This window comes from Phoca vitulina, unplaced genomic scaffold (assembly GCF_004348235.1).
Source record: "Phoca vitulina isolate PV1807 unplaced genomic scaffold, GSC_HSeal_1.0 scaffold45, whole genome shotgun sequence".
Classification (NCBI taxonomy): domain Eukaryota; kingdom Metazoa; phylum Chordata; class Mammalia; order Carnivora; family Phocidae; genus Phoca; species Phoca vitulina.
This window is the reverse complement of record NW_022589748.1, coordinates 10,161,468-10,174,857: the sequence shown is the minus strand read 5'-3', so window position 1 is coordinate 10,174,857 and position 13,390 is coordinate 10,161,468. Positions and strand designations below refer to the sequence as shown.

At 45.1% G+C, this 13,390-nt stretch overlaps 1 protein-coding gene and 1 non-coding gene across 4 annotated transcripts; one reads left to right on the top strand and one right to left on the bottom strand.

The window, feature by feature from the left end:
• Positions 1–137: 137 nt before the first annotated feature.
• On the bottom strand, positions 138–4,093 carry ZNF785 (zinc finger protein 785). 3 transcript variants are annotated; one of them, XM_032430965.1, is made up of 3 exons: positions 3,730–4,093; positions 3,442–3,570; positions 138–2,622 (listed from the first exon to the last, which is right to left on the bottom strand). In XM_032430965.1, exons 1-3 carry the CDS (start codon positions 3,932–3,934, stop codon positions 1,709–1,711), a joined length of 1,248 nt encoding a protein of 415 aa, XP_032286856.1. In that variant the 5' UTR covers positions 3,935–4,093; the 3' UTR covers positions 138–1,708. The 3 variants fall into 3 exon arrangements, with proteins under 3 accessions (XP_032286856.1, XP_032286858.1, XP_032286859.1); XM_032430967.1 differs by having other exon boundaries at positions 3,442–3,528; positions 3,730–4,087; XM_032430968.1 differs by lacking the exon at positions 3,442–3,570 and having other exon boundaries at positions 3,730–4,087.
• A 6,067-nt stretch (positions 4,094–10,160) lies between these two features.
• On the top strand, positions 10,161–10,265 carry LOC116648888. Its single transcript, XR_004302577.1, has one exon. It is a non-coding gene; the product is annotated as a U6 spliceosomal RNA (small nuclear RNA).
• The last annotated feature ends 3,125 nt before the right edge of the window (positions 10,266–13,390 follow it).

The window sequence follows — 13,390 nt, the reverse complement described above, 5'->3', positions numbered from 1 at the left end:
GGGGAGTGGGAGAGGGAGAAGCAGGCCTCCCGCGGAGCAGGGAGCCCGATGCGGGGCTCAATCCCAGGACCCTGGGATTGTGAGCTGAGCAGAAGGCAGACGGTTAACAACTGAGCCACCCAGGCGCCCCGGCGTATTTGAATTTTAAGGGAGAGCTAAAGTTTCTTGCATAAAGCTTAGCCTTCCATTGAAGTGTTTAGGGATGAAGTATAATGATGCCTGCAACTTACTGTGAAATAAGATGTATAAATGAACAGATAGGGGATGGATTCATCGATTGACATGTGATAAAGCAGCTTACTGTGAAATAAGATGTATAAATGAACAGATAGGGGATGGATTCATCGATTGACATGTGATAAAGCAAATGTAGCACAATTATAGAATCTAGATTAATTGTAGAAAGGGCGTGAGTGTTTCCCAAAAAATTCTTACAACTCTTTTGAACGAAAAAGGTTATAAAACGTTATGGGGGCACTCAGCCACTTGTTCGTCAGACTACGACGATCTGTGAGGTGCTTTCATGTTTTATCTCAGACAACCCTGTGGAGTTGCCAAGTGAGACAATGAAGGCTTAGAAAGGTTGAATGATAGGCTTACGGCCCCACAGCTAGTGGGGACTGAGCCAAACCTGGAATCCAGGTCTACCAATTCAGGAGAGCCTGTGTGGTGTGGTAAAATAACACCCAGTTTCCATTCATAATCATCTTTGGAACCCAGGGGTTCCAAGAGCAGTCTCTTGTTCACAGAGATAACTGAGTCCCCCAGGACCACTCCTGGCATGCAGCTGTGCTTAGTCCCACCCACATCCTTATTCCATCAATAGGCTCCTGATCAGAAGTACGGCTAGGAGATCAAAGTGGGTCAGAAAGACCCCTCTTAACTGCTGAGACATACAAGCATTACACTAAAAACTACACTGGAGATACTTGGCCTTGATTTCAAGCCTAATCACAAGTAATTTACTCTCTTAAAAAGAAGTGCCAACGTTATGTTTCCAGTTGCTGTAGCCCAAAAACACATCTTTATTCAGGAGGTGTAAAATCCGGACGACATGCAAATATCTGAAGAGAAACACACTGCAATCACTAATTCATAAAAGTTTGAGGGGGAAAAAAAAACCCTTTACGCTAAGCTTGACACTTTTGTGCACTAGGTGCAGAGTGAGCATGGGGCAGGATGGTTCCCCACCTGAAGCCATTGTTCTCCTTCCTGTGGTCACCTTCAAGATTTTAAGACCAAAGAGTGCCAACAGTGGCTTGACACCACGTGCGTCTCCTTGCCAGATGTCTCATCGGCACTGGGTAAAAGAATCCTTGGATGAGCTCCCCACCGGCACCGGGGATAGGCCCAAGGTGTGTTCTTGCATGTGGGGACCCCATCTCTGAGGAACAGGAGAGTTACAGGCCAGAAAGCAGAATGCTCTAATGGAGAGAACAATCCGGGGGGGGGGGAAGCCAGGTAGGTAAATGATTTGCTGGGAAGAAACTCCAAGTGGGACTTGGAAGTGGGAGCAGGAGCCTCAAAAAATGGGGTCAGCCTTCAGGTGGCCTTTCAGATTCCTGCCTCCTTCCAAAGGACCAGCTCTGTGCTCCCTTAATTCAGAGCTTTGTTTTCCTTCAATGCCTACTTCCTTTCCATTCCTTATCCCCCAAATGCATAAACTTTGCCTTTTCCCTTCCAAAGAAGACATTTCTTGTGAGCTCTATCACCCACATTCTTGAAATATATCTGGAAAGTACCGGAAATGAACTGGGGGATCCTGGCCTCCCAAAACAAGGATCGGCTCCGAGAGCCCTACTGCAGGCCGCCGCCACCTCGGCCTCTTGCCAGAGCGGTGGATCCACTGATGGGCTTCCAAGGCATACTTGCGCTTAAAGCCTTTCCCACACTGTGGACAGGGGAAGGGCCGGCTGTCCGAGTGAACGCGCTGGTGACTGAGGAGGAGAGATGAGTAGGTGAAGCGGAGGCCACAGTCTGGGCAGGGGTAGGGCTTCTCGCCCGTGTGCGTGCGCCTGTGGATAGCCAGCAGGGAGCTGTAGGCAAAACGGAGGCCGCAGCTGGGACAGCTGTAGGGCTTCTCGCCTGTGTGCTTGCGCTGGTGGATGGCTAGCAGGTAGGGGTAAGTGAAGCGGCTTTTGCAGTCTGGGCATGGGTAGGGCTTCTCCCCGGTGTGAGTCCGTCTATGGATGGCCAGGGAACCCCTCTGGCGGAAACATCGTCCACAATCAGGGCAGGAGTAGGGCTTTTCACCCGTGTGGATGACCTGATGCTGGAGCAGATACTTGCGCTGGCAGAAACGAGCCTGGCACTGGTCACAGGGGAAGGGCCGCTCCCCAGAGTGGACCCGCTTGTGGTTGGCCAGGAGGGAGGGGTAGCTGAAGTTGCGGCCACAGTCTGGGCAAGAGTAGGGTGATCTGCGGGTCGTGGTATCCGTGAACCAAGGCTTGACTGGGCTCCGCCCTGAGTTCCAGCAGAGCGCTGGGCAGGAGGCTCTGTGATTGGCACCAGGCGGCCTGCTGGATGGTAACCACTCCTCGAGAGACACTTCCTCATGCTCCATCTCCTTTTGCTTTGGACTCTTCTTCAGTTCTTCTTTCTCTTCACTCTCATCCCTGGATCCTGAGACAGGGAAAAAGATAAGACTTGAAACTCACGAGCACGTTCCATACAGTGGCCTTCCCTGGGAGGCAGCATGAGTGTCTGAGTATATGGCAGTCTTTGAGACAGGGGCCTCATCAAGCCCAGAAAGCCATCCTGGAGTAAAAGCAAAATTCATCGTCTGGCTGGTGTTAACACAAGAAAGCTCTGAAAACTGGAGAAAAATGGAGGTGTCAACAATATTGAACCCCTACTCTGTCAGGCAATGAGGGTGGTGATGGTCCCGGCCTTCATAGAGCTTACAGTCCTGAACCTGTTTATGATCCCTTTGCAAAACAGCCATTAAATGATCTCCCTTGGTGCCATTCAAGGCCATCGCCAAAATGTCTACACTTGGACTGGACTCCAGGTTCCACGGGAAGACCTGGGAACAAGCATTTATTATGACATGGCTGCAGAGAAAACACCTTTTCTTGATTTTAAGATCTATGATGAATGACATTATCATTACAGTGTGATCCACATAATATCCAAAAGGAACATTTGTCTTCATTTTATTACACAACAAAAACCAAATTACGGATGTGTTTCTCCTTTCCTTTGGCTGCCCTGGCAACTCAGGCACTATTTTGCACTAAACTGGGGATTCCCTGTATAATTAAGTGGTGCTATAAGTCCCAATTTAGCTCTTCTATGAGCCATTTTGCAGGGACACTGGAACTTTCTGGAGATGAGGTGTAGGGAGACACGATGGGGCTTTGGAGGGGGCGGTGTGTACTGTGGATCCGAGTTGGGGGAGGGGGTTCTCAAAGGTCCCATACTGGGATTGAAGTGAAGTACCTGTTATCTTCCCCCTGTCTCTGATGACAGCTGCTGGGGTCTCACCCTCTGGATCCTGGGCCTCCGGGCTCCACGCCTCCACCTCTCCTTCCACCCAAGAAATAAAAGCGGGTTTAGGGCCTGAAAATCCTGCGGAGGGGAAACATTGGGTTCGGCTGAGAACCCGAGAGGGGAGGATGAGGGTGCTTCCTCAGTGCCCCACACTTCCAGCCCACTTGTCTCTGGGGACATCAGTTAGTCCCCCCTTCCCACGGATTACTGGGTCCTGGCTGGACCGCCGGGCCTCACCGAGCGCGCCCAGGAGGCCGTAGGTCTCCCGCATCACGTCCCTGTACAGGGCCCTCTGCGCGGGCCGCAGACAGCCCCACTCCTCGGGGGAGAAGTACACGGCCACGTCCGCGAAGCTCACGGCCCCGGGGCTGCTTTCTCTCGTCGGCCCGCTCCCGGCCTCCCCGGGTACATCCGCCGGGAGCCGGGCCAAGGGCGGCGCCATGGGCAAGCTCTCCAGGGTTACGCCAAGAGAGGCTTCCGGAATATGTGGAAACGCTAGAGGCTTCCTGTCTTCTGAAAAAGTCCTTAAAGGCCAGAGCACTGCCCTTGACCAACATGGCGTCCCTCCAGCCTCAACCTCCCTTGCCTTTCCTGTCTGCCGTTAAGTACCAAGGGGAAAACCAGAAGGGAGGTTGGAGCCGCAGCGCAGCCAACCGTAGATGACGTGCGTTGATTGGACAGCGCTGGGTGGACTGGGGAAGAAGGAAGGCTGTGATTGGTCCTGCCGGAGCGGCCTATTTGAAAGGCTGAAGGGAAGGGAGCGACTGGTCTGAAGGTGGCGGACGCGGAGGGGCAGTAGGCTCTCTTTTCACCTGGCTTTTCCCGGACAGGTCCTAAAAAAAGAGGTTTTGACGGGTTGGAGCTACTCCCTTTTACTACTACATGAGACCTGTTGCGAGCAGATGCCGATGTCCCGGGCTTGGAGGTGAGTAAAAGCCGACGGGCTAAGACTGAGGCCGATTCTGGAGATGTTGGAAGTGAGGGATGGCCCGTCCCCGCCTGCTCTGGGTACTCAGGGCAAGGCTACCCCGGTTCCTACCGGTATTTGATTTGGCCCATGGCCCGAGGTCACAGATGTCTTGCCTTTCACAGACGCAGCAGCTGAGGAACAGAAAGCCTAGGTGACTACACCGGCGGCAGAGCCAGATTCAAAGTTATTTTCTGGCTTCTAGGTTCAGCTAAGTGTTAAGGCTTAGCTAAGTGCTTACGGTACCCTGTCTCAATCGGAAAACTTGTGTTTAAATGACAGCTCATAAATGAGTAATAAAACTGGGAAACGAATCAGATCATCTCTTAATCTGTTTTTCAGACTTTTCCAACTAATATAGGAGCAGCGAAGGAAAGTTCTAGAGATATAACAAAAAAGCTGACCATCCCCACAGTGAAACCACTTTGAAGACATAGTATAGCTTTACAATTCATGTGACTATGCATTCTATTTCATAATATAACCACATTCAATAGAATGCATAGTCAAAAGTAAGATTTGCAAATGTTGAATGCTCTTACACTGCAGGTGGAGTGTAAGTTGGTACAATTACTTTGGAAAACTGGCAGTATCTACTAAAGCTAAATATATGCATACCTATGACCCAGCAATACCACTCCTCCCTGTCTACCCAACAAAAGCGCATACATTTGTTTACTGAAAGACATGTGCTCAAATGTTCACAGCAACACTAGTTGCAATAGCCAAAACCCAGAAACTATCTACAACAGTAGAAAAAGGAATTAAAATATTGGGGAATATTCATGGGAATACTATTTACAGAATACTATTCATAGAATACTGCTCAGAAATGAGAATGAATGATATAGAATTACAAGCATAATGTGGATGAATCTTGCAGACGTGGTGTTGAGCAAAAGAAGCCAGACACAAAATAACATGTAATATGTGATTCCATTTATATAAAATATAAAATTTGGTAAAACTAATCCAAGCTATTACTAATCCAAGTTTTTTGTTTGTAAAGTGCTGATAATATTCTGTTTCTTGATCTAGATGCTGGTTACACAGAAGTGTTCAGTTTGTGAAAATTAACCTGCACACTTATGTATGTGTGTTATGCTTCAATTAAAAAAAAAAAAAGTCTCCTCCCTCTAGTCTTCCTTCCCCTTCCTAGAGGCAACCTGCTTCTTGTGTCCTTCTGGAGATAATTTAGGTACATAAAAACATCCTTTTTTTTTTTTTCTTTTCACAAGTAGCATAATAAACACACTGTTCACTTTGCTTTCTTTTCTCACTTGATGCATCTTGTAGATTGTTTAATTTCAGCACATATAGATTGCTTTTTTTAGTGACTGCATACATAGTGTTCCACTGTATGGATAAAACAGTTTATTTAGTTCATTTTCTGTTGATGAGCAATTAGTTTGTTTCCAGTCTTACTACCATAAGATACTGCAATCACATCCTTAGATATACTTCTTTAGATGCATATATTAGCATGTCTGTAGAATAAAATTAAAGCAGAATTGCTGATTCAAAGAAGATTTTCTCCCAAATCCACAAGAAGCATTGATATATCCAGAAGATATATTTATTTTGTATCTTCAAGCTGCCCAGTTTTGAGAAGCGTGGTTTTAAGGTCTTTTATTTATTCAGGTGACATGGCAGACAGAGTAATGGACACCAAAGATGTCCATGTTCTAATCCCTGAAACCTGTGAATATGTTATATTGGCAAACAGGACTTTGCAGATGTGATCAAGCTAAGGATTTTCAGATGGGAAGACTATCTTGAATACCAGCGTGTCCAATGTAATTACAATGATCCTTATAAAAGGGAGATGGGAGGCTCCTCTGGGCTCGGAGCTAGTTTGCAGCGACATGGCTAAAATGCACCAAGAAGGTCAGAATTGTCAGTAAATACAGGACCCATTATGGTGCCTCTGTCAGGAAAATGATGAAGAAAATCGAAATAAGGGGCGCTTGGGTGACTCAGTCAGTTAAGCATCTGCCTACAGCTCAGGTCATGGTCCTGGAGTCCCAGGATCAAGCCCTGCATCGGGCTTCCTGCTCTGTGGGGAGTCTGCTTCTCCCTCTCTCTCTGCTCCTTACCCCCCCCCCCACTCATGCTCTCTCTCTCTCTCTCTCACTCTCTGAAATAAATAAAATCTTTAAAAAAAAATTGAAATAAGTCAGCACTCCAAGTACATTTTTGCTCCTTCTGTGGCAAAACCAAAGATGAAAACACGAGCTGTGACGATCTGGCATTGTGGTTCCTGCATGAGAATGATAGGTGGTGGTGCCTGGACCTACAAGACTGCTTCTGTTGTCCATCAGAAGACTGAAGGAATTTTTTTCATTTGAAACATTGCTAGCCTATAATAATGAGTTAATTTATGTAAACAAAAAAAATGGGAGAGAGGAAGCAGGAAGATCAAAGTCAAAAAAGATGGGACAAATCTCGGGCGCCTGGGTGGCTCAGTTGGTTAAGCGACTGCCTTCGGCTCAGGTCATGATCCTGGAGTCTTGGGATCGAGTCCCGCATCGGGCTCCCTGCTCGGCAGGGAGTCTGCTTCTCCCTCTGACCCTCCTCCCTCTCATGCTCTCTGTCTCTCATTCTCTCTCTCTCAAATAAATAAATAAAATCTTTAAAAAAAAAAAAAAAAAAAGATGGGACAACAAAAACGGGAGTGATGGATTGCTGGAAAGGGGACACAAACCAAGGACTTTGGACAGCCTCTAGAGGCTGGAAAAGGCAAGGAAAGGATTCTCCACTAGAGATTGGCAATGCAAGCTTGCTAACACCTTGATTTTAGTCCTGTAAGACCTATTTTCAGACTTCTGACCTACAGAATTGTAAGATAATAAATTTGTGTTATTTTAAACCACCTAGTTTGGTAATTTCTTATAGTAGCAATGGGAAACTAATCCAGGTAACATTATTGAGGAGCTATTTCTGAGCTTTCTCAGGTACTGTATTGGGTGTGGGAGCACTCTCCCAGCTCTGAATTCAAGAATTGAAGATCTGAAAGAAGCATTACTCAAAGAGATTATGGCTGAATGAAAGAAGCCGTGGACAGAAGGATACACACTGTAGGATTCCAGTTATATGACATTTTATAACAGGGTAAATGAATCTGTGGTGGGGACACAATTAGAGAAGGAGTTGTCTCTGGCGGGATGGGGATGGGTTTAACCAGGAAGGGAACTTTGTTGGGTGATGGTAGTGTTTTATATCCTGATAGAGGTTTGGGTGTAAGCATTGTCAACACTCAGCAAATACACACTTAAAATTTATTTGCATTTTATTCTATGTCAGTTTATTTTTTTAAAGATTTTATTTATTTACTTGAGAGAAAGAGCACAAAGGGAGAGGGAGCACAGAGGCAGAGGGAGAAGCAGACTCACTGCTGAGCATAGAGAGATATATATATATATTCCAGGAATATATCCCACTTGGTCATAGTGTATAACCTTACTAATGTGCTGCTTTGGTTTGCTAGTATTTTTTGAGGATTTTTCTATCAATATTTGTAAGGGATATTGGTCTGTAATTTTCTTTTCTTACAATGTCTTTGTGTAGCTTTGGTGTCAGTGTAAGAGTTCTTAAAATATATTCTAGACTCAAATCCCTTTTCAGATACATCAGTTGTAAATATTTTTTCCCATTCAGCAGACCATCTTTTAATTCTCTTCAAGATCTCTTTTGAAGCACAAGTTTTAATCCTGATGAAATCAGTGTATCTTTATCTTTCATCACTTGTGCTTTTTGTGTCATATCTAAGAAACCATTGCCTGATCCAAGATCACAAAGATTGACATCTGTGTATACTGCTAAGAGTTTTATAGTTTTAGCTCTTACATTTAGGTCTATGGTTTGTCCATATTGAGTTATTTTTTTTCTTAAGATTTTATTTATTTGAGAGAGAGAGCACAGTGGGTGGAGGGGCAGAGGGACAGGCAGACTCCTCGCTGAGCACGGAGCCCATTGCAGGGCTCGATCCCAGGACACTGAGATCATGACCTGAGCCGAAGGTAGATGCTTAACCAACTGAGCCAACCAGGTCCCCAAATTAATTTTTATATATGGCTGAAGGTAGGGATCCAACTTCATTCTTTTGTATGTGTATATCTAGTCCCAACACCATTTGTTGAAAAGACCATTTCACTTTTTGAATTGTCTTGGCAATTTTGTTGAAAATCAATTGATCATAGGGGTGCTTGGCTGGCTCAGTTGGTAGAGCCTGGGACTCTTGATCTGAGGGTCATGAGTTCAAACCCCACGTTGGGCATGGAGCCTACTTGAAAAGAAAGAAAGGGGGTGCCTGGGTGGCTCAGTCACTTAAATGTCTGCCTTCGGCTGAGGTCATGATCCCAGGATCCTGGGATCAGCCCCACATCGAGTTTCCTGTTCAGTGGAGAGTCTGCTTCTCCCTCTCCTGTTCCTCCCCCTGCTTGTGCTCTCTCTCTCAAATAAAGTATTTTTTTAAAAAAAGAAAAAGATCACTTGATCATAAATGTAAGGGTTTATTTCTGGAAGGACATTTTCTCTTATTTAATAAATTCCTCACATTTAATCATTCCATCCTTCAGTTGCAGAGGAGTGTCTGCTGTGACCTAAATGGGAGTATAATGACTTAAGTGAAAATGTTGTAAGGTCCTTATATTTTACCTATAGTTTGGAGATTTTGGTCAACATTAGATTTTTTTCCTCCAAAAGATTAAAAACCTTTTATTTTTTTATATTTTTTATTTTTTTAAAGATTTTATTTATTTATTTGACAGAGAGAGAGACAGCGAGAGAGGGAACACAAGCAGGGGGAGTGGGAGAGGAGAAGCGGGCTTCCCGCCGAGCAGGGAGCCCGATGCGGGGCTCGATCCCAGGACCCTGGGATCACGACCTGAGCCGAAGGCAGATGCTTAACGACTGAGCCACCCAGGCGCCCCAAGATTAAAAACCTTTTAAATCCTTTAGCAAGTCCCTGTGAAAATACTGTACTGTGTACAATAAAAGTGAAAGGTGAGTACCTAATATCTGACACTTAGCTGACTGAGCCACCCAGGTGCCCCAGTATTTTTCATTTTACGTATGTATGTATGTATGTATTTATTTATTTATTTGACAGAGAGAGACAGCGAGAGAGGGAACACAAGCAGGGGGAGTGGGAGAGGGAGAAGCAGACTTCCCGCGGAGCAGGGAGCCTGATGCGGGGCTCCATCCCAGGACCCCGGGACCATGACCTGAGCCAAAGGCAGACACTTAATGACTGAGCCACCCAGGCGCCCCGTATTTTTCATTTTAGATTAAAAAATAGGCTGGAGCACCTGGGTGGCTCAGTTAAGTGACCCACTTTTTTTTATATATATAGATTTTATTTACTTATTTGACAGAGAGAGCAAAAGAGGGAGAGGGAGAGGCAGACTCCCCGCTGAGCAGGGAGCCCGATGTGGGACTCGATCCCAGGACGCCAGGATCATGACGTGAGTGGAAGGCAGACACCCAACCAACTGAGCCACCCAGGCACCCCAAGTGACCCGCTTTTGATTTTGGCTCAGGTTGGGATCTTGGGATCTTGGGGTGGTGAGATCGAGTCCTGCATGGGGCTCACACTGGGTGTGGAGCCTACTTGGGATTCTCTCTTCCTCTCCGTTTGCCCCTCCCCTGCTCTCTTGCTCTCTCTAAAAAAATTAAAAATAAACTAAAAAATAGGCATACAGTGCTCGTTCAGCAGTACATATACTAAAATCAGAATGATACAGAAAGATTAGCATGGCCCCTGCTCAAGGATGACACGCAAATTCGTGAAGCGTTCCATATTTTGTGCAGTCTCCCAGCAAATGGCCACCCTTCCCAGATGAACTTGGAGGAAACGATATGAGTCAAAGCACAACGTGTGGCACCGAATAGTGAAAATTGTGGCATTTCACTAGAAAAATATTAAAAATAAAATAAAAATAGGCATACAGATAATGAGAAATATTAGACTTAAGTTAGATATATGTGTTGAAAATTTAAGGGTAACTTCCAAGAGAATGTATTACTTTCTTTCTTTTTTTAAAGATTTTATTTATTCATTTGATAGAGACACAGCGAGAGAGGGAACACAAGCAGGGGGAGTGGGAGAGGGAGAAGCAGGCCTCCTGCTGAGCAGAGAGCCCGATGCGGGGCTCGATCCCAGGACCCTGGGATCATGACCTGAGCCGAAGGCAGCCACTTAACGACTGAGGCACCCAGTCGCCCCGAGAATGTATTACTTTCAAAGAACAAGGGGTGAAAACTTGCATAAAGAAAGAATATGTAGCAAAAAATCATTAAGTCAATATACAATGACAAATTGAGAAAAATATTTGCAAATTATATTCCAGAGGACTAATTTCTTATTAAAGAACTACAAATGCAGAAGACAAAGACTAACAACAGAAAAATAGGTAAAACAATATAAATGGCAATTCACGTAAAAGAAAATACAGCAATGTCTTAAAGCATTTGAAAAAATAATCACTCATAACAGGAACACAAAGTAGAATTGCATGATGGTATTTTTCAGCTTTCAGATGAGCAGGGATCAAAAAGTTTTCTGATGGGGGCACCTGGGTGGCTCAGTCGGTTAAGTGGCTGCCTTCAGCTCAGGTTGGGATCGAGCCCCACATCAGGCTCCCTGCTCAGTGGAGAGCCTGCTTCTTCCTCTCCCTCTGCCTGCCTCTCTGCCTACTTGTGCTCTCTCTCTCTCTCTCTCTGTCAAATAAATAAATAAATAAAATCTTTAAAAGAAAAAGTTTCTTTAAAAAAAAAGTTTTCTGATGGGGGAAAAAAGTTTGCTGAAGAGGGTGGGCAGGGGGAAGAAAGTTTGCTGACACTCCTGTCCCCAAATAGTCCCCCTCATCACTTTCATCCCCTCATCCTGCACTGACCACTTCCTGATACTGTTTGTCTTTTTCTTTAGCCTGGAATCTCCATGAGGGCAAAGACTATATTGTCCACTGTTGCATTTCCATCTCCAAGAACATTACACGGCCTGTGGCAGTTGCCCAAGATACTTGTTGAATGAAGGAATGAATGATACACTGAGGCACTCCCACATATTGCTGATGGGAGTGTAAATTCATGCAGCCTCCTTGGAAAGCAATTTGGTAATAACTAGCAATATTGCAAATACAACATTCATGTATTTGTTTATTATTTAATGGGTACATAGTGTCTGTTTGGGATGATGAAAAGTTCTGGAAATAGTGGCAGGCTGTACAACATTGTGAATGTACTTAATGCCACTGAACTGTATATTTAAAAATGGTGAACATGGCAAATTTTATGTATATTTTACCACAAAAAAATCTGCAATTTTGTGACTTCCACAGCAATTTAAGAGGCCAACTTATTTTACTTCCAAAACTTATTTCTTGAACACCATTTATAGGAGATATGTACAAAGTATCCTGTGAATAGAATATTTTATTTGCAAGACTGACTCCTGGTTAGCAGCAGGCGGGACCCGGGACACAGACTTACCACCCGGCCACTGCTACAAGCGAGGTTACCCGATCCTGTTGTGACATCTTTTATTCTAGGTCCTCCTGTCCCTTTCACAGGTATGTTGACTTTCACTTTCAACTCTAGGAGAATTTCCTGGTCTTGCTTTTAATGACATCTAAACCAGTAACTTCTCTGTTTATTTTTTTAAAAAGATTTTATGTATTTATTTGACAGAGAGGGAGAGCACAAGCAGGGGGAGCGGCAGGCAGAGGCAGAGGGAGAAGCAGGCTCCCCTCCAAGAAAGGAGCCCGATGCGGGGCTCGATCCCGTGACCCTGGGACCATGACCTGAGCTGAAGACAGATGCTTAACTGACTGAGCCACCCAGGCACCCCTTCTCTGTGTTTGTTGTAAAGCTTTAATTCACAGGACAATTAGGGTACTTTTTTTTTTTTTTTTTTTTTTTTTTGCATGTTCCCAGTTCTTGGAACTTGGGGAAATGTATACATTTCCCAAGAAACGCTGAGAAGGAATTCCTACGTGTACACACTAGAAGGAACCATGAGAGGCACCAAGAACACAAGAAGAAAATGGTGCATGAAAACTAAGTTATAAGAGAGCTTCAGTAGGAAAACTAAGATAAATAAGGTAAAAATTAAATTACTGATTTGCTAACTAAGTCATGAGGCGTCTTAAAGGACGGTTTCAGTGGAGTAATACCTTGTATTGCAGCCAGCTTTGGAGTCAGACCTGGCTTGGAATCCTGGCCCTTAGGTTTACCAGATACGTGATCCTGGACAAGTTATTTAATATTATCAGTGAGCCTCAGTTCCCTCCTCTATTTTTTTTTTTTTAATTTTATTTATTTGACAGAGAGAGACACAGCGAGAGAGGGAACACAAGCAGGGGGAGTGGGAGAGGGAGAAGCAGGCTCCCTGCAGAGCGGGGAGCCCGATGTGGGACTCGATCCCAGGATCCTGGGATCATGACCTGAGCCGAAGGCAGTCGCTTAACCGACTGAGCCACCCAGGCGCCCAGTTCCCTCCTCTATTAAAAGGAAATAATACCTACTGTCAGGTGTGCAATTTAAGGTTACCCATTGTTTCGTGGATGCTGGCCGAAGACAAGAGAATCCAATGTCATAGACGAAAGACCTTATTCATGGCACAAGCCACCTGAGCATCATGTATGTATCGGCTCTTTTGCCTCCTAAGCCCCGCAGAGGCAACATGGAAGGGCCCGATGGATGCTAGGCACACGGTGAGTTGCACTGTGGGGGAGGAACAATGAACTTGGGGAACCTGGTGCTTTGTGGTAAGTAGTAAGGAAGCTGCTCTTTGTCCCACATAGAGACACTACTTCTCCCTCACGGTTGCTTAATGCAAACACAACCCTAAGAAATGGCTGGGGAAGAGTAAACGAGTCGTCAGGGCCTTGTCTTTTTTTCTTTCTTTTCTTTCTTTCTTTTCTTTCTTTC